Source organism: Thermobia domestica, chromosome 15 (assembly GCF_964235325.1).
Source record: "Thermobia domestica chromosome 15, izTheDome1.hap1.1, whole genome shotgun sequence".
NCBI lineage: Eukaryota > Metazoa > Arthropoda > Insecta > Zygentoma > Lepismatidae > Thermobia > Thermobia domestica.
In genome coordinates this window covers 69,061,058-69,082,472 of record NC_137468.1, presented here as the reverse complement: position 1 = coordinate 69,082,472, position 21,415 = coordinate 69,061,058, and the positions used below count along the sequence as shown (strand labels likewise).

Genomic DNA, 21,415 nt, shown 5'->3' with positions numbered 1-21,415 from the left:
AGAATCCATTGCGCCAGGTCCGTAAGTCCTCGATGTATTTCCCTTGGTTCCTAACAATAGCCCGACAGCGTAGTTTCCACTGTAATAGGCTTCTCTGAAGAACTGGGAGGGGAGTCTTGTCCCATTCCCTTTGCACAGCTTTCCACAGTTGTCACACGCCGTTTTCATAAAGCCCGCTTCAGCAATCCAAATCCACAATAGTCTGTAGAACTTGCATCTGGAGATTTAACAGGTACCTCATTGAAAGGTATCACCTGTATACCACTTGCCTCCTCCATCTCCCTGTAGAATGCAAGGGACGATCGTGAGGTATGTGATGAGGCCTTGTCCATGTGAATGCGCACCAGATTGGCGTCATTTCCGTACATTGTTGGAATCTCATGCTCGTAGATCGGCCGCATAACCTGCTCCTGAAAACACTGCGAATTTATTTTGCAGCTTTTCGCCACCCTACGTATCTTCAGTTTACATCGGTAACAGTAGCTAGTAACGAGCATGAACCCTTTTGGAAAGGATTCTTTACAGACACGGACCCACCTTCTGAAGTACTTGGCGCCTTTCTCTCGGTACATGATGGCTCTCGGTTTGCCGCAGTCGGAAAGGTAAATCCATGCTTCATCGAGCGTTACGACGTACATCCACCTTTGTTTTGCCAGATGCTTTTCGTACAGCTTTCGGGCGTTACACTTTCATTCCTTTTGGTGGGCATCCGTGATAATATGGCCGCGAGCTTTCATGACTTTTTCCAGCTTGAGTTGATGGTGTAACATCCGGCTCACAGTCCCCAAAGACACGTCAAGACGATTAGCCATACACCTTTGTGTTGGCGGATTTTCTTGCATTGCCATTTTGCGAAATTACCTCTGTATGGTGGAGGTGGCCTTGGTGTATTCCCACTTCTTAGGCAACTTCGTTGGTGATCCAAATGGTGGAGCTTCGTTGCCCTTGTACTTTTTAATAACATTTTTTATTCCATTTAAACTGATGTTGCAACCATTCTTCTTGCACTGTTTTCTAATGACAGAAACACTAAAGTGGGCGTCATAAAGAGCCGCAACATAGCCTTTCCAAAACCGGCTTAGTTTGGGCGGCATTTTGGTCACAGAGCGGAAACCCACACACTTGGAAACAAATTTAACACAACGCTCACAACAATGGTTCTGTTTTGTGCGTTATTGCCGCCCGCACGGAAAAACAACTCCGTTCCCAGGAAGCCACTGCACAACACTGCAGGACGCCACGAGCCAGGTCGGGTGAGTCTATACTGCCCGGAAGGGGGAAGGAGCGAAATCAGCCTAGCGTAAGCTGAACAACCTCTATATTACATAATTTGTATTATAGTTTTGTCACTTAAAAAATTGTCGTAATTTTATATTTTTCTTTCATAGTAAAAATAATAAATGAAAATGGTTAACTATTTTGCGGAGGAGTATAAACGTCTGTGGGCCATTAGCAAATCAATGCGCTTTAATTCCAAGTGGCTTTGTTTATTACTGTTTAGAGGTAAAAGCGATCGGATAATAGATAGACTCGTACACAGTGGTAATGCACATAAATTAGTTCTTTTACGCACCCTTACAGAAAATCACAATATGGAATTATGGCGGGCTGCCTTAGAGACCATTGGAGCATAATTAGATCGCTTGGGCTGATGGTCTGTGACTTCACCCTTTCGGACTCAGGTGGCCAAAGTGGCACTCACGGGTGTGTCACTTTTTTAATCCGCTCCTATGTGGACACTAATTAAGATATAGGGATATATTTTTGGGCAAATATAGTTGGACCATAGTTTATCATATTAGTTTCTTTTTCTTCAGGATGTCAAATTTCTTTCTCAAATTTCAACCCAAAGCCAAAAATTCGAGAATTTTCTTTTTTTTTCCTGTAAAAATTTACCTAAATTTGGGCAAAAAAATCGAATTTTTTGTTTATAAATCCGTACCTATATGTCCGAACGCAAGTCATCTTACGCCAGTTAAACATTGGTCCTCACTGAACAAAAGTAGGTACAGACCGTTACAATGGGGTAATTAAGGGGCGCACGAAAAATTCGTATTTAGGTTCTATCCGTTCATTTTTCTAGTTTTTCCCTACATTTCAGTTTACCGTAATCTATTTTTTGTAATTAGAAGCTTTGTTTCTTAAATATCGCCATGATACTTGTAGGATATATTAGTGTGTACCAATGTGTATTTTAAGATAGTTTGTATCTGTTTGGTGGTAGTGTTTCCAGCCAAAAAATGAATTCACGATTTTAGAGGGAAATTTTAAAAAAAAAAAAAAAACTGTTTTGTATCTATTATTTCCCTCTTGTTGGCTATATTCGAACAAACGTACAACTGTCTGAAAGCCTTGCCTTTAGCCTACAAAAACTAACTATAAAAAGTTTCAGTAGTATAATGCACTATAAAAAGTTTCAGTAGGATACTTAGGGGAAGTACAGTTGAGGTTTATAATAAACCATGTTCGGTAAACGGTAAGAAAATGGTGAATTTTTCATGTAGAATGCTATACTATTTTTTAATTTCATGCTTACTTTGTCAGATATCGCCATCATACTTGTAGGACATATTAGTGGGGTACCAGGGTTTATTTTCAGATAATTTGCGTCTGTCTAGTGGCAGTGTTTCCAACCAAAAACTAATTCTCTATTTTAGGCGAAAAATTTGGAAAATTTCCCTTCTCCCCTCTATTACTTCTCTCTTGCTAGCTACATTGGAACAAACGTACCACTATCTGAAAGTATCTTCTTTGGCCTATAGAACGCACCATAAAAAGTTTCAATATGGTAATTAGGGGCATATCTGTTGATTTTTGCTTCTGAAGCGTAAAATGTGTCAAAATTTCATGTGTATGATGACATTTTTTCTTTCTCTCTTTGTATGGCAGCCAGCGACTTCAGGTTTTCACTGTACCTTGTCAACACGCCAAAGCTTTTTTTTTTTTTTTTTAGGTGCTTAGACCCATGTGGCAATAATGGTGCCAACTACAAAAAATCTTGAAATTCGGTTAAGGAATTTTTTGTAAAATTTCATCCCTACATTTTCCTCAATAATTTTCCTCGCATTGGCAACATTGCAACGCAACTTACACCAAAAAATAACCACATCCCTCTTCTAAAAAGCAAGGCCTGAACCAAAGCAATCGGGTTAATAGTTATTGAGTAATAAGTCACTAACTGAAAATGTAGGAAAACGCCAAAAATGACCTGGGTCCGAAACGGAGGAGTATACTGGTTGTAACCGTTACGTCTTTTTGGAAAGTCGATTTGATGGGATACAGTATTTATGTTATTAATGGCAATATTTCGTCAGTTTACTCAAGCCTTGATTGGTTGACACCAGGGGCGGACTATAGCAACCATAGAACCCACTGTATTTGACATTGTTTATATGCTTTATCAAATATCAATGTATCTTCTAACCTATAAATAGTATTACATTGTACTAACATAATAGCAAACGTTTAAAAATCAACATACTAATGCATACAGTGTGAAAATGGCATTATCATTTTTAATTGCAAACACACACAATGCTGTAATTGGTGCTTTTAAAAACCTAGGCATTTATGTAATGAATATTTACTGCTTTTTTCAAATGTTAAACCCCTTTAAAATAAAAGATTCTCACATTTTAAAAAAAACAAAGGTTGGTCTAATTAGTAAACGTTTTTCACTACTAAAACCTAAACTAAACTTTACAACAAGAATAAATAATTAAAACACTTCGGATAATGCGTTAAGTTACTTTCCTCATAAATTAGATCTTATTTTAAATAGATTAAAGTTTACTTCTAAATTACACACGCAAATATATGCCAACCAATAAAACCTAGTATTAACTGGATCCTTGCCAAAAGCTACTGTGGCGAAAACCCCCACAATGTTCGAGGACCCAATGGTCTATGGAACTTTTTGACGTCAATAATCGCGAATCAAAAAATGTTCTGTTTTGAAAGTTTTAACTTCTTTTATTACGCAGGTAGAAATCGATGGGATAGTAGTTAGCTAGAAATGGGGCTTGTCTCTATTTAAAGTTGGGGTAAGCTCACCCTTCATTTGATAGGTAGCAGGCTGAACCAGTCTGCCCTTATTGGCGCAGATGAAAAATCATTCTTGTAGAAACTTGGCTATTGTTAGCTACTACCAACAATGAAGAATTGTTGCTTTGAAACATGACAGAGCAAGAAATAACAAACAAAGGTAGTGTATTTTGCACAAAATTAATAGTGAACAACGAAGACATTTACCTCAAAAGCAGTCAAGTATATCTGATATTTTGGTGTACCAGTAGGCAAAGTCCTGCGTCACCAGAACTTCTTTTATATTTAAAGAAGAAAATAAATACTTGCACTTGTAAATAATGGCACATGTGGCTGAAGTGACAGATCCCAGACGCCTTGTACTTCTGAGTAAACTTGCAACAGGAGAAGTAGACCAAGGCCTAGCTAAAGAACAGAAGTACAAACCTAATGTTTTGATAGGCAACTGGGTCGAAGAAAGAAGGCGCTATGTGCCTACTTTACACCATCATGACTCCATATACAGAACAGAATACAAGTCATATGGCCCACAAAAGCAGGAGGAGAATATGGTTTGGAATTTGGCTATTGCTAATGGGGTAAGTGTTGTGTGCAATGGGGTACGGAAAGAAGGGGGTTTCTGGGTTTTAAAATATTTGAACAAAATATTAAGAAAAAATGAACATTTACCATATTAAGAAGTCCTGAAACGTAATGAACCTGGGAGCTTGAACCGCTCTTGATGAAATTCTGCGTACGTTACTGTTTGTGTAAGATCATAAATAAACACTGAATAAGTCAATTAATGTAAGAATGTAATGATGATAAAGTCTTTTGTATCTTGATTCTTCCTGTTTTCCCACATTCTTTAAGAACATTCTACGTCAACCATAAAGTTCACAAAATAACAAAGTAAGCTTATTTTTCAATACTAAAATAACTATCTCAGTGCATTTGCATATAACTTCGTTGAAATATATTTGTGTAATTATATAAGGGTGCTTTTATACAGCCAACAGAGGTAAATCACGTGAGATGGCGAAATGATGATAAGCTAAATAATGATTTGTTTGTTAGAGGTCCCACATCCCCAATACCAAAAGACAGACTATGCCGTTCAGGCTTACCAACCATACGATAATTTACTGTGATATCTGATAATTTAAGCCTTAATCGTATATATTTTCTACAATAATGCCCTAACCACACTTTTTTTTTTTTTTTTTAGTTTTTGAATGTTCAAATAAATTGTAGATGTGCTTTAAATAATTATAAAACACACAAACTGAGATCTTTTTAACCGTCATTCACGCTAAAATAACAAAAAAATGAATAATTTGAAAATGATTTGAAAGTTGGCAAATGGCAGCCCCTGCATCATTTCTTTAAAAATGAAATCCTTGCGTTTTACGTCCCACGGTTATACAGTTAGGCTAAAGGAGACGGTGATGATGAGTAATGAATGAAATGATGGAATAAAGAAAGTAGGAGGAAACGGGAGAACCCCGAGGAAAGCCACGCACACGGTGTTTGTCCACCACAAAGTTCACTTGGCGGGGGCTGGGATCGAACCCTGGACCCCAAGCACCAGAGGTGAACGCTCTACCACTGAGCCACCGCGGCCCCATCCTTTCTTTAAATTCAATTACGTTTATGAGGGGATAGAAATAATCAGAGTAGTGTTAGGCCTAATAAGGATTTTTAAAAATGGTGAAAACAATGACGCTTATTTTGAGTTCGAAACTAAAGATTACTAGCGAGTTTATTAGATATTATTTCTATTATTAGTAGTATTATACTTGCTTCTACAATTATCACGTACACAACGAATATACTATAATTTTAATGACGAAAATCGATAATTTTGTTTTCTGTGGTTGGCAATTCTGCTCCGCCTTTCAAGCATTATGGAGTAGCGAGCATGAAAATATATCGAGTGCAATCAAAGCAGCCGCCAAGTGTGAACTACGTGATGTAATTCAACTTCTCCAGGATGCTGAGTTCCTGAAATTATAATATCTATCAGACAGTTCAGAAACCATCATATCCTACCCCTCTCAGGAACCACTTGATTCACGCGTTCATCAAGTTGTCTTTCGTCATAGATTTCAACCCTTGGCTACTCTCGTCCGTCTACGACGATAAACCTTTCTTTAAACTCTCTGTAGCACTTGTGCACACACCTATCACTTACAAAGTTCCATCGTAATCCTTACTCATTCGAGGATGAACTGCAGCCGTATTACACCCTTTCATTTCGAGAAATCGAATTAGATAACGTAGTTCACACTTGGCGGGCGCTTTGATTACAGTCGCTGTGTTTTCACACTTGCTACTCCACAATGATTGGATGGCAGAGTCTGCCGATGTAAGGGATGGGTGACGTTCATCAAGTTGTCTTCCGTCATAGATTCCAACCCTTGGCTACTCACGTCCATGTACACTCCTGTCCAAAATGATTGTCGCATATCTATAACAGTCTTGTTGTGCGAATATAATTGGATAATGATAGCTATCGATTAGTATGTGTATAATCGGCAGAGACATATGTGTGCTAAATTTCATTTCAAAAGAGCTATAAATAAGAAACAAAAGAAAAAAAGAAACTTTTCTTGTCCATTTTGCAACATTTTGCTGTGCTCATTCTAATTTTCGTATTTATATTTTTTTCTATAAAATTTATCAGAAATATACATTTCCCGATCATACACATAGTAACAGTATTAAAAGTACCCTGCGATATCATTATGCAATTATATTCGCACAACAAGACTGTTATAGATATGCGACAATCGTTTTGGACATGAGTGTACAACAGTAAGCCTTTCTTTAAACTCTCTGTAGCACTTGTGCACACACCATCATTATAAAGTTCTCGTTGTATTCCTTAATCATTAGACAATGAACTGCGCTGAATTATCTCCTTTCGCCTGGATAAATCTAATTACATCATGTACGTAGTTCACATTTGGCGGGCGCTTCGAACAGTTTTCTGAATACGTTTCTCTTTTATTTTAATATTGCTTTTCCCAAAAAGATTTATTACAAGATTAGTAAGAGAAAAACAGTGAATTACTAGTGAAATTAGAACTTCTAAATTAAACTGAATTATCGTAAATACCGGATTTATTAAATATGTAAAAATGAATTATAAGAATTTTAGGAACGATCAAAAAAATAATAATAAATTGCGATCTTGGTCAAGAATTTTAGAAATGATAAAAAAAAATGCATCAAAAGATTGCGATCTTGGCCAATAATAAGTTTTCGGATCAGGGACCACAAAAATTTTTGAACGGCCCCTAAATCGACTTTTCGTGTATATATATGTATATATACATTACGGAATAAACACATCACACTGAGTTAAGTAATAGTTTGGTTTGACTACACTATATGTAATTCTCTAGATATAAGACCTACAAGAAAATTTTTGCCTGAAACATATTGAATCTTTTGATCCAAAAAGATATTTTAAAGAGTTATAAAGATGGCGGAGCTTTTACACAGTTGTAAATCCATTTTAACAGCGACAAATAAAAGTAAAGCTATGTAGAAAACAGAAATTGATTAATGGGATGCTATATAAAGCTAAAACAACAGATATTGAAGAAATAGAACTAAATACTCAAGTAATACCTGATCCAAAGACTATTATAAATCATTTTAATATCACTTTTTAACTTAAGAAACGTTTATCCCTGTATCAAGATAGACCAAGAACATAATGAAACGTAAACTACTGTATAAAATGAAATATCCAAATTGCTTTTTGTGACACCAGCTACGCTAGAGGAAATTTCTCAAATAATAAAGAATTTTAAAAATCACCAGGATGGCACGAAGTTCCCTTTCAGTATTATAAAGAAATGTTTCCCTTTTATTACACATCAACTGTCATACATTAAATTATTCTTTTACAACTGGAGTTTACCATACGAGGCTAAAGTTAGCTAGGGTTACACATGTGCATGAAAAGAGTAATAATATGAAGGTATACAACTACCGTACACTCAATATATATAAATGCGATTCAAAGGTACGGTAGTAGGGGAAAATCGGATCACCTTTGCAGAAAACGTCAAATTGGAAGTTTAATCTGCTTCTATTTAAACGAAAAGTACATGAATAATAATAAATGAACCTTCGTCTAATATACTACAATGGAAAGTTTTAAATTTTATAGTTCTTACTCCAAAAGTTTCACTTTGTAGCACATGATAGATCGATCCAATTTGCCCCAACGTTGTGGGGTAAATTGGATCAGTGTTGGAGAAAATCGGATCACAATGATTGTGATACGCAAATAAATTTTTTCTTACCAAAATCATTAACACAGCGTTCGTGGAACCACACTTTACAAGTCAGACACTGTATCCAGTCTCAACCTTGTGGCTTGTGTGTGTGTGTGTGTGTGTGTGTGTGTGTGTGTGTGTGTGTGTGTGTGTGTGTGTGTGATAATAGGGCATACGGCGGAATTCGCAACTCCATACTTCATTGACTGCTGTAGTATTTGACGATGCGACGTTTTCCTCTTCGGTACTCTGTCTTTTTGCTTTTATTTTGTCCTTAAGAGCATGTCCTTGTCCCAAATCTTCCTACAAAAATCTAATGTAAATTATCAATTCAGTGATCCGATTTACCCCAAACTGGACTTTTCTTCTTTTTCCTTTTTTACACAGTACGTTTAATAATTTTTGCACAACTTGTTGTACAGCCTAATGATGCATGCATAAGTCAATGAAGCAATAACATTGAAAGCCAAATATAATTCTCACACAGTTAGAAAAAACTTATTTTGCAACAATAAAAACTTACGTTTGCTATTTTTTGTCACTAAAAAACACACGTCCCTAAACAATGCTGTCTGGAACTCTTCTGGCGCCAATTCAACAGCGTCTTCTGTTAGTACCCATTTCTTCTGAGATGGCAATACAATGCGCCCCACATCGACGCGCAAAAAAAAAAAAAAAATCTTTTAATGTCCAATCACCAGGGTTGTTTTTGACTGATCCGATTTCCCCCATGATCCGATTTCCACCACCTACCCTATAAGTCAACTGACACTTCATCTTTATGTCTGATGTGCATGGGCGGAGCTAGGAATTATCTGCTGGAGAGCAGACCTTTTGGTCGGTCTCGGAAGTCTTGGTATGTGGACATCTTATAGGTGACATTTTTACTTTTTACCAATAAGTTGGGGGTATGCCCCCCATAACTCCGTGGTAATAGACATAAATAAAAGAATGTAATTGGCATTTTTGTTTGGCAATTGTTATGGAATATATCTATATAAGGCGTTTGATTCCATAAACCATGGTATTAGGCTTGAAAAATTTTACTCAGAGGCTTGGTTCATTACTGGTTAATAATATATGTATCTGAACCTACTGAACCGAGGTTACTTTGGCAGACAGCTGCTAGAAATATACAGAAAATTATCAGTGCTGCACAGAACAATTATTATCATGAACATCAAAAAAAGTGGAAACACAAGTTTTTTTGTTTTTTTTTTTTTAATATATATGGAACGCACCATTCAAATACGAGTAAAACTAATAACAAGCAGATAACTTACCTTCTCCGAAATTCTAATTACAATACAAGACATTAGAATCATCGTAAAGGTACGGTATTCATTTTCATTTGTATGAAAAATAGAACTATTTATAGCATAATTTACATTGATTTTCATGATACACTGGTTTTCCTTACAGCAGACAACAAAATTCTAATATATTATAAAACTCTTACTTTTATTTTTCATATAATACAAGTATGGTGCCATTGTTAGATTTTGTCAGATAATAGTAATTTATATATTAGGAGGGGGTCGCCAAAGTGACGTAGTCAAACTGTTGGAATTTGTAAAGAGAGTAATGATAGAAAAGAGATATTTCAATCATCTACATTGACAGTGTCGAAAGGAGTACCACAGGGATCTATATTAGGACCTCTATTGTTCGTTGCATATATAAATTTTTTAGTGAGAAATTTGGTCCGTGGTCAATCAACATTATATGCTGACAATATGAATAGTCTTGTTAATGGAGACTCAGTAGATGCAGTAGGACGTTTTACTGTACATACATCAACAAAACTTATTAGCTGGGTAAATACAAATAAATTAACTATGAATATAAGAAAAAACAGAACCATATAATTTCGATTCCCGGAAAAAAGAAGTGACCTGGTACCAGTACTATTCTATAGTAGTAAATCAATCAAAGTGAGTAGATTTTGTAGGAGTATACGTTAATGAAGATTTAACATGGAATACTCATAGTGTAGATGTTAATAATAAACTCAGTTCATTATTCTTTGTACTCTGTATTGAAACTTGAACTATACATAGAAAATAGTGCTACAGTATGATACAGGAAACAACAGAAGGAAACACATGATTATAAGAACAAAAATGACACCTTTATACAGAGGCAATAATTTTCCCTGAAAGCACTGTGACTAATGATGGCTCCTCGGGGATGTATTGAAATGGTCCTTAAAAGGGTGTATGATCACCATGGACAACGAAGTACGTATGCTCTGCAACGTGCTCCCATGCTGCGTACAAAATTGCTAATGAGTTGTTGCGATATGGAGATCCATTACTCGCCCAGCGGTGTTGACAGCTACTGGATTGCCCTTTGTGCATCTGGACTGCTGCAATACGTCACACCATAATATCCCAAATATGCAGGCCAAAAGAATTCGGGACCGACTGCACCTCTGAAAAGACACACGTGGAAAAGGAGTACAGTGTCACAATAATGTTGACCGGTGATTGTACCACATTCTAAAATTGGGAAGTTAATATTCTCATGGAACACCCTCCCCACAGAAAGACACCGAAACATCAAAATTATTACGATCGACCATATTTCTGAGTTCATTTCATGTTCGCAGCTCTCACCAGATGTGTGTACATCCAGAATCACTATTCAGACTGAATCTGCTCTCATCTGAAAAGAGAACGCGACTCCACTCCTCCAGTCCTGAAGTTATTGCCACCACAGAAAACGTTGCCGCCAATATGAGGGTGTCAACGAAACACAACGTATGGCTTTCGGGTAAAGAGACCATTCCCCACGCAGACAACGTGCCACTGTGGAGCGTTAGATTGGGCAATTTCCAGTCCTGCTAAATATGTTTGTCATTGCATCCGATGTTTGAAGTTGATTCCTTTCTGCTTATTTTTCAATATAGAGGTCGTCCTCTACTGTAGTTGACCATGGTCGACCACCATTTCTGCTTCGTACTCTTTATTTGTAATTCATATTGTTTCTCATGCAAGGGAAATAATGCTGCGGGCACTATCAATCTCCTGGACCACACTCGTCACACTTCGAACTTCTTCCAGTTTCCCGAGGATTCTTCCCCGTATGGAGTCATCCAAATGTTGTCTCCAGGTCATGTTGTGAGTAACACCAGCTCCACGCACCTTAACAGCTCTCTGACTGATACACATTGTCGCGTCCTTTTTCACTCATCTGCTTCGTGTTGGGGAAACAAACCAAAGCATGGAGGTAAACGGCCATGAAAGCCTTCGGGGATATGATCGCTTTATTTCTCCCCCCTCTCGAGTAGTGTTAATTTTAAGTCACCATCCGCCACTGTGTATTTGTTGATAGAAGTTAGTAGTAATTATTATCATTATTAAAATGGATTCTTATCCTTCAGGGTCTACCACACGAGCTAATATTTCAACATCATGGCAAGGCATACTACAACAATATGACAACGTGCAATGACTTACAATTCCACGTCATTCCATCAATTATTAAAGAACTTATGGCACAAAATCCCAAATGCTCACCAAATAACTTTATAAGAGATTTGACACGTAACTTTGTAAGTATATCTGTAATTTTCAACAATAGTCTTTATCTTTTTACTTCCATATGTAATTTTCTTTACAAAATAATCTTAAAGAGCGTAGTCTGGAAACCAGTTTCTTTTATAATTGTATCTCAATTATTTAAATTCTACAATATTGTTAGCGTTTAAGGGAAAATATTGTCGAAAGATGAGACATACATCGATCAATAAATGTTATTGTGCTGAACAAAATTATATACGCAACTATAAAAGCTCATACGTAGTTTTTGAGAAAATAGAGATTTTTTTGACTCAATTAGGGTGGCCCATAATTATTATTTGTAATTCTAGACAAAAAGTTTTGATATGGCAACACTGTATAGTCTGAGGGTGGAGGATGACGGTCACAGGACTTAGAACCGTTAGTGTATGTCAGGCAGTTCGAGAGTGACTGAACGAAACGTTCCCGAACCGCTGAATCGATCGAAGTGGTTCTGTGGAGTGGCCAGCTCGACCTTCCGATTTAACACCATCGGACTTTTTCTTATAGAGTATTGTCTTTGTCTTGTCTTTTAAAGGACAAAGTGTATCAACATTACACACGCAGTTTGGCCGAACTACGGGAACCTATCACAGCGGAGTTCCACAAGATACCAGTACGGGTCTGTCAAACTGCTTGTGACAACGTTGCTCTTCGTCTCCAGGCAGGTATCGATTTGGATGGTACATTGGTTGACCATGAAACAAAGAACAGACATTAAATTCTTGTAAGGAAAGATATGAGAGTAATGTGTTAATGTACAATTTTTATGTTTAAGTTATGTTGCTAGTTTCTTTACCTAAGTTTTGGAAATATACATAATCATGGGGCACCCTGTAGCAAGATGGCAGCACATAACAAGGTTAATTAAATATAGCCCAAAATTACGATTAAATCTAACATTACGTACCAATCAGTAGACCGTATCAAGCCGAACAAAATAACAAGCTTGAGAATAAATTCTCATGAGCAGTTTTCGAGAATAGTATCGAGCAAAACTGTTTTTATGATGCTAAAAATATATTACTCGTTGTCAAAAATTACTGACAGTATATTGTAATAGGTCTACTCCACCACGTGCTAGTCATCAACAACAGGCTGGCACACGACGCTCCTAATGTCAATATACTATCACGTGGACCGTGCTGTAGCCATGACAATTTATAACGACAGTGGTGTTTTACAGATAGAGCTAGGGGCGCCCGAAGAAAATTTGCTATATAATGTCTGGTATTTCTTATATTTAATATACGTGCAAGGGGCCCGGGCTCCCCATAGCTCATGTAGGTCCCTATTGTAGTTATGAGTAAACAATATTTGGCATAATTTGAGCGCAATTTGTTTTAAAATCTTCATATATATATATATATATATATATATATATATATATATATATATATATATATATATATATATATATATATATATATATATATATATCTTCTGCATTGAATGGGCCCCCCAAATTTACAGAGAAATCGGCGCCCTTGGCCCGGACCCCACATTCGACTGCCCATGGATAGAGCGAATGATTAAAAATTCAACTTCATACCAGCGTTGAATTAGAATAAGTTGTTTATTACAGCACACCCGTATACTGATCGCAATATCAATATCCTAAGGAACTTCCACGTGACAATATGGTTAGCGTACTCGCTTTCTGCTCGATTCACGGTGGGAGCTCATGTGGCTTTGGATGTTATGTTAAGCTCTAAGTCCATGTCTTATACAGCCACGACACGGAAGAAGACGCTAAACTATAAATCAACCAACCAACCATCAATATCAGTAAAAAAAAAAAAAAAAAAAAAAAAAAAAAAAAAAAGATATGAAGTTAAGTTTGATGCTTAGCATAATGTTATTATTTCACAGTAACCACGTGAAGGTAGTTGTTCTTTCATTTTGTGATAGATTAATACTAAATTACCAAATTACTTTTCTCGCAGGGCAATCTAACAAATTTTGGCTTGACCGACAGCAAGAAACGTGAATGGGCTCTTGAAAGTAAACCTATCAGGAAATCAATGTATGAAATCAGTTACAAAGATGTAAGCGAGTATGGCCTCAAACAAAGATACGCCAGGCGCAAGTAAGTAAACAATTTCATTAAAAAATAAATTTTAAAAAGTTGTGAGTAATGCGAAATATGTCAAGAAAAATTAATTTTATTTTTTTATAAATCATATAATGAGATTATCAAAATAATAGAAGTACCTGAAAAAGTGCAACTTATTAGATTAATAGGACGTTACAGCATCTTTTGACCTCAAAAAGCTCTGATCCGACGTAAAATGAAATAATAGGGGTAGTGAATGGTAGCAAGTAGAAAATTACACCATTCCGCGTGAAGTGTATCACTCAGTTCCGTGAGAGAGGATGAAAGTAGAAAACTCCGACTGATTCGTCTCTCCAAAAAGGATTACAGATGTTCAATTATGTTTAGGTCCAGGCATTGGGTACGCCAGCGGCAGTATTCGGCTTCAACTCGATTTTACTCACACTACGCCGCGAAAGGAACTTACTTACTTACTATCCTAGAATATGACATCACTGTCCAGAATTAACATTTGGACAGGGTTGTAAACGCTCACTTTTGAAACGAGCTTAGCTCAGCTCAAACTCAGAGGGTAAAAAGTGAGTTAACTCAAGCTCAAACTCACGGTTTTTAAAAGGAGCGCGCTCAACTCACTCTAAATTTTTATTTGAGCTAGCTCAACTTGACGCTCAACATAAGGAAAATTGCAAATAAATCTGTCCGATGATTTAATAACTAAAATGTTTATAATAGTGCATATTGAGAACGATCCAGCATACAAAGTGGCGTATTTAAGGGGGCTTCCAGGCAGTGTTTCTTCCAGACTATTTTAAGGGGGCACTGCCCCCCCCTTCCGGAGTTCTGAGAGTGCCTTCCCGGAGGAGACCAAAATAATACGTCTATAATATAATAATAAATAGAATAGTGCCAGCAGTGCTCCCCGGAATACGAAGTATGCCCCCTCGGAACATAATCTGGCCTCCATAGGTTGAATACAAACTTTTCCAACATTGGCACCAAATATGGTGTTAATAGCTGTATAAGTTTCAACTTTGTATCTCTTATAGTTCCAGACTTAAGATGTGATGTATTTAACGCGACTTTAGAATTTGTCATTAGCAAGATTCCACTATTTCAATTTATTTCAATACTTGAAAACTCTTCTTGATATGAGAAAAACAGATTATTTGATAGAGAATACAATGTTCTACAATAACCTATCCATATCTAGCAGAAAAAGCTATTTCTAAAATTCAGTTTGGCAACAATGGACATAAGGAAAAGCATTGCCATTTACTCCTGTACTCAGTGGCGGCTAATGTTAGTGTTGCAGCGTTGCGCAACAACCAAAGTATTTCAAGAAAAAAATATTATTATCAATAGTAGTAAAGAACAGAAAAAATGCTTTTTAATACTTGCATATATACACTTTAAATAACATATTTTTTACTTCTGTAACTGTCCGTTCCGTTAATCCGTTTTAAAGAGCGAAAAATAATCCGTCACAGAGTCTCTAATTTATATTGTGTTGCAACGAGCATACAACGACCAGATTCCTTCAGCGCGGCAATTGGAGCAAATGTTAAGTTTCCTTTCCCCTGTCTCAGAAGTTAAAGGACTGGTCGTTGCAGTGTTTCTGCAACACAGCACAGTTTCCAGTGAACGAGAAGGTTTTTCACGCTAAATAAGATTTCAATTTTTTTTTTACTAGCAATTAACAAATGGAAATTGTTTTTATGCATTCATATTTTTAAATTACGGGACCATACTGAAGCAAATCAATATAATGACAATTTAAAAAAGTGATTGCAGAATTACAAAATAAGAAAGAAAATATCTAATAGAGGAGAAAACAAATGAAAGTAACCCGCATTTACAAGTTAATTCTTAGCTTATATTGATAATGAAGGCTTCTTCTACAGTAATTTGTGAATCAAATATTAATAAGTCAGTATGTAGAATCGCTCCCCCCCCCCCCCTCTGTGGATAGTATTTTAGTATAAACATATTTCTTTTATAAAATGAGTATATTTTATACTCTTGATAATTTCCACATAAAACTGTATGATGGGGACCGCCACATTGAATTTGGGACTAGTTAGCAATGCTCAGGGGCGTAGCCACAAGGGGGGTCCACCGGGTCCGGATATCCCAAAAATTTCGAAACTTGACTAACATTTGTAGACTTCCTTAACGAACTATACTTGTTTAACAGAGAAACGATTGATGTAGGCTAAATATTTTATTTTACGCCTCATCATGTACTCTTCTTTTCTTATAAAAATAATCATTCTATCATTTTTTCTAAAAATATAGATGACAGTAAGTAAGAATTACTTATAGTCTTTTCGGGTGCAGTATAAGACAGGTTCCATATTATGTAGACGTATTGGACCTCCCTCAAATACTTTGGACCCCTCCCAGTTAACATTTTTGGGTGTAGAACTGGCAGTGCTATTTGTTTTGATGTTCTTCGATTTTTGGCTTCTGTTACATGCTGATTCTTCATCTGGCGGATTTTGAGGTTTCCTTTCCAGAACATATCACATTGGTAAGCATTGTTTCGCCTCATGTGGAAGTATATTGTGTTCATCGTGCATTGCGTAACAACCAAGACGGATGATTTGGAATGTAGTTTTTTGTTTTACGCACATGTGTGTGTGTTGATGTATGAATATGTAACATTCGGAATTCATATTCCAGTACCTATTTTGTATCCGCTGTTTTGGTTTTTAATTATTAGGTTTAATTTTATTGTGTGTACTTTAATTCTGTAAATAACCTACAAATTCTGAATGAATTGTATATCATGACTTCTGTAAATAAGTTACAAAAAACATTGACCAGAAGCGAAGGGCAATTCAGGAGAGTGTTCGAAAAAAAAAAATCCAGTTTAAATTTACAGGATATCTTATGGCAGTAGTGTTGTTTGCACCAGATACATTTCCTCAATTTATTTTTAATTTTCCTGGATAAACTGTGAATAAAGTGTGTTCGATGTACATTTTTTATAACACTAATCTCTGCTACGAGCTCTCTTGAATCAACGCTGAAGAGGAATTCGGATCACTGTCAGGAACTGAGTTTGCTAGAATGAATCGTTCGCAATAATCTAGAAAAAATATTTAGTGAATCTACAAAGCTTCTGAAATTAATATTAACTGTACCTATGGCGTCAGCAAAAGACGAAAAGTTTTCTTTCCATATGAGAAAGAGTTGACACTTTCAAGGAATTGAATGTCCCAAGAAAGGTTCATCACCATTGGTTATGCTTTCCATCGAAAAAGACCTGACAATAAGAATACCAGAGTTCAACCAGCATGTATTAGACAGATTTGCTCCAATCAAAGAGAGGAGAATGAACTTACTAATTAATTAAGGTGATTAATTGGATAAAATGTTCTGCATTTTTTATTTTTTATAAGCAGAATTTTATTTAACATGTCACATAGCATTTGCATCTAAAGTTATGCTGATTAGTCAATAAGTCAACTTTGTATCTTCTGTCTCTTATCGTTCGTACTGCAACACCCGAAACCACAATCCACCGGCCGCCACTGCCTGTACTGCAATCTAAGGGTGGGACGCTCTATAGACTCTCTCTCTTTAAAGACAATGAGCATTTGGGAGCGGGGGTTCCCATGGTAGGGTCGTGGATCCTGCACTCACTAAGAGTACCAAAACCTGGGACGAACGATTGTCACTACATTTAGTTTTGAGATATGAGTGTGCGTTAAAATACGGGAATCCGATCCCGGACCCAAAAGCACGCAGAAAACGCTCATTAAGTGCTGTATCATCATCCTTCTGATAGGGCATTGGATCAGCCCACCTGGACACACAAACTAACCCTCTTTCATACGTGTTGGGGAACCATGTAGTCTCATCTCCTGGACCCAAGGGCACAACCTAGTTGCCCATTTCGGAGGATAACCAAAGCCTCACCTCCACTTCACTACCTACCTCGATGAGACCGTGACGAGGTAGCACGTACTCTCCCAGATCCAATGGGAGAATTAGTCGATATGTTGAACGATATGGCCTTTATGCATGTATACATGCATTCAAAAAAATGACTCTTTCAGCATGTAGGATCCATGAAATATGTAAATTCTTTGAAATAACAAATTCAATTTCTTTCCCCTATTACCAATCCAAATTTATTTTGTCGTCTAGAAGTACACTCCAATTAATGCAATACACTTAAGAGAACAAATATAATAATGCAGTCACCGGAACTCTTTCCACAGACACTTTTCGGTATAGTCTTCTGGGAATTTTGTTTTATAGCTTCAATGTACTGAAAATGTCGTAGAAAGTGAATTTTTTTCCCACACGGAGTCATATCTGATTAATACAGTGCTTGGGCCTATGGTATTCGTTGAGTTTATGGTAGAGATTTTTTGTAAAGAATCATTCCCATGTGTAATCCAAGAATTGTTCTTCCACAAATTTGGTAACATTCTCTCTCCAACTCCCAGACAATATTGTCTGTTGACTGTGCTCCTCCAGAAGAAACTTAGAATGGGAACCACGACAGTCAAAGAAAATCTCAACATGACTGATTTTCGAAGAACTTTTTTTTTTTGAGGGGGGGGGGGATAGTTGCGGAAGCGAAATTCTGAAGATTATTGGCTGATTGCAAGCCAATAATCTCATGTCTCACCATTCGTTATGATGCGTTTCATGAATATAAGGTCCGAACTACCTTGTTCAAGCATGACGTCAGCAATCTGTTTGCGGTATTTGTTTTGAAGAAAATTCAGGTCCTCCGGAATAAGCCGTTCCGCGACCCATTGCACGTCCAACTAAAATGGTGCGATCCAGAGCCATCTATCTAAGTTTGAATGACGATTTTCCATCACTATTGCAGGGGCTGACTTACATTTCGCTTACAAAATTTTACACCATCTCCTTCACTTTGTTGATGTTTTCGTCAGATAAAGACCTTGAAGGTGACCCGGAACGAAACAAATTATTAACCACTTCTCGTTCTTCTTTGCTTGCTTTTACCATCTAAGCTCATTACAGCTGACTCAAAGTAGGTCTTGTCAAAAATTTGGTCGGCAATACATTTCTGTTCGAGATTTCTATTCATTTTAAAAATCGCAAGGCACGCTTGAAATCGACTAACCTAACCAACAGTAGTAAACAAAATGGTCAATAGATCGCGCCAAAACTACGTGGCAATTAAGGTACACTAATATCAACGTACGGCAATTTTCTTTAAGTTTTTAAATTTTTTTACAAAAATAAACGATTCTCGGTATTAATTTGACAGTATAGTTCTGCATTTTAAGAATATAAATCCCACATTAGAATAATTTCTGTACTGAGAATCAATCCTGTTTTGTATCTTATAGTTAATTGCACTTGTGAAATTACCAACTAAAACAATTACATAAGAAGAATTTTATACGACATTTTCAAGTCTATAGAGTCACAGGAAGAAGTAATCACATTTTACTTTAAAAAGATTATAAGAAGGCACTTTGTTGATAGCATGAAATAAATAATTGAAGATAACCAGCTTTAGAAGGCATAAAATTTTACTGGGAAATCTCCATTCAGCGACTTTTGACTTTAGGGCATGTAACCTGTGTGTAAAATATTTATATTATTACTGAGATGTTTTAATGACCAAACATTCGATCATTACTACCACATATATCCAAGCCTGTATTTAGGTGCTATTCTGTGCTCGAGCAAAAGGCGGCAAAATTTTGGATTTTTTTTAAAGATTCACAATAAAGTGCAACCCGCAGAGTCCCGCGCACGCGCGAGAAAATATGTTAATGCGTTTAATTCGCTTTACTTACAGTAGTTCTAATTAACAAGTTTATCTGACAATTTTTAAAAATTCATCCTCTCCCATCTGAAGGGGTTAGGATGAACTAGAACATCATGAAAACGAATACCGTTAAACTCAGCGACTCGAAAACTACGAATTCAACACTAATATCTGTCGTTTTCGATTACTTTTAAAATCTCGCCCCGGAGTGGAGTATGACCTTGAAGTTGAATTGGATTAAAGCTGTCATTGTTCATCTTGGCGACCCCAAAATGTATGAATTCAACTCATTGATTGTTTTTGAGGGAGGGAGCGGCAAATTTTGTGAGAGGCGGCAAATTATTTAGAGCACAGGGGCACACAATATATAAATACGGGCCTGCATATATCATATACTACTGCATATTTTTTATATTAATTGCCTTCACGTTTTACTTCCCAGGACTATCTCCAAATTCCCGAGGCCAATACTTGATCGATAAGAACATCTTCATAGTTGACCCTGTACTTATTTCGGACTGTTGCGTTCTTCTCTGATAAGTGAAGATTTTTTTTTTTTTTTTTTAAATCAAACTTTGCAGTATATTACTTAAATTTGTAAACCTAAAATAAAGTTTAAAATTTTAGAAACATGTGTTTGTTTTTATATATCAGAACACTATTTAGAAAATCCACTATTTCAAGACATGTGGCGCAATAAGTGTGCCTTAATATAGTTTCATCAAAGAATATATTTTACAGTGAATATACCTAGGTATGTTGATCAGCTTTCGTACCAGGAAGCGTCTAACTTAAGAAAAAAAAAATCATGTTTTTTGACTACAGCGAACACACTAAACAGGCATGGGCGCCCACAGAGGGAGGCAATTGCCCCTCCCCGGATTTTCGAAAAAGGTTAACATTTATAGGCTCTTCTGATGACAATAGTATACTTTTAAAATCAACATTCACTAAATGATTGAGTGACAAAATTTAATCAAACTCATCCCTAAGATTTTAATCTACTTCCCCCATGTGATGTTTCATATTTTTTCAGTAATAATTATATTCAGCCTGATGCTGCATGCAATGCGAATCGCTCTTTGTTGTTGTTGTTTCTTTTGCTGACGTGGTGCTGACAGCAATGAAGTTTTGTTTTGTTGGGTTTAATTCTAGCAATTGTGTGTGTGTGTGTGTGTCTTGCCCCCCCTTCCCCTTGGAAAATATCCTGCGGGCGCCCATGTAAACAGGTGGGTGCTTTAACAGGTTTAACTATAGAGTCCGTATAATATATGTATCCGTTAGGAGACAGTTAGGGCGAAGAAGCAGAACTTGTAGCTATACGAGATATTCCTTTGTGCATATCACAAATAGTTACATGCATCTCAAACTTGTTCAAGTTATATAATCGTCGAGTGTGTAGGAGGAAGTTCTGTTTTACGCTCACACATCCACTGATGTTGAACTTCAGCAACATTTTCAAAGTTGAAATATTTCAAAATAAACTTCCGTTCCTCGGGTGCCAAATATCCACTGGCCATTTTGTAAATGAAATGAAATGAAATCTTTAAGTTTTACGTCCCACGGTTATGCCGGTTAGGCTAAAGGAGACGGTGATGATGAGAGATGAGTGAAATGGTGGAATGAAGAAAGTGGGAGGAAACGGGAGAACCCCGAGAAAACCCACGAGCACGGTGTTTGTCCACCACAAAGTTCACTTGGCGGGGGC

At 36.6% G+C, this 21,415-nt stretch overlaps 1 protein-coding gene across 1 annotated transcript; it reads left to right on the top strand.

The window, feature by feature from the left end:
* The first annotated feature begins 4,165 nt into the window (after positions 1-4,165).
* LOC145671859 (cilia- and flagella-associated protein 107-like) lies at positions 4,166-20,330 on the top strand. Its single transcript, XM_081741085.1, has 4 exons — positions 4,166-4,622; positions 11,704-11,874; positions 13,828-13,970; positions 20,150-20,330. The coding sequence occupies exons 1-4, from the start codon at positions 4,365-4,367 to the stop codon at positions 20,187-20,189; spliced, it is 612 nt and encodes a 203-aa protein (XP_081597211.1). The 5' UTR covers positions 4,166-4,364; the 3' UTR covers positions 20,190-20,330.
* Positions 20,331-21,415: the final 1,085 nt, after the last annotated feature.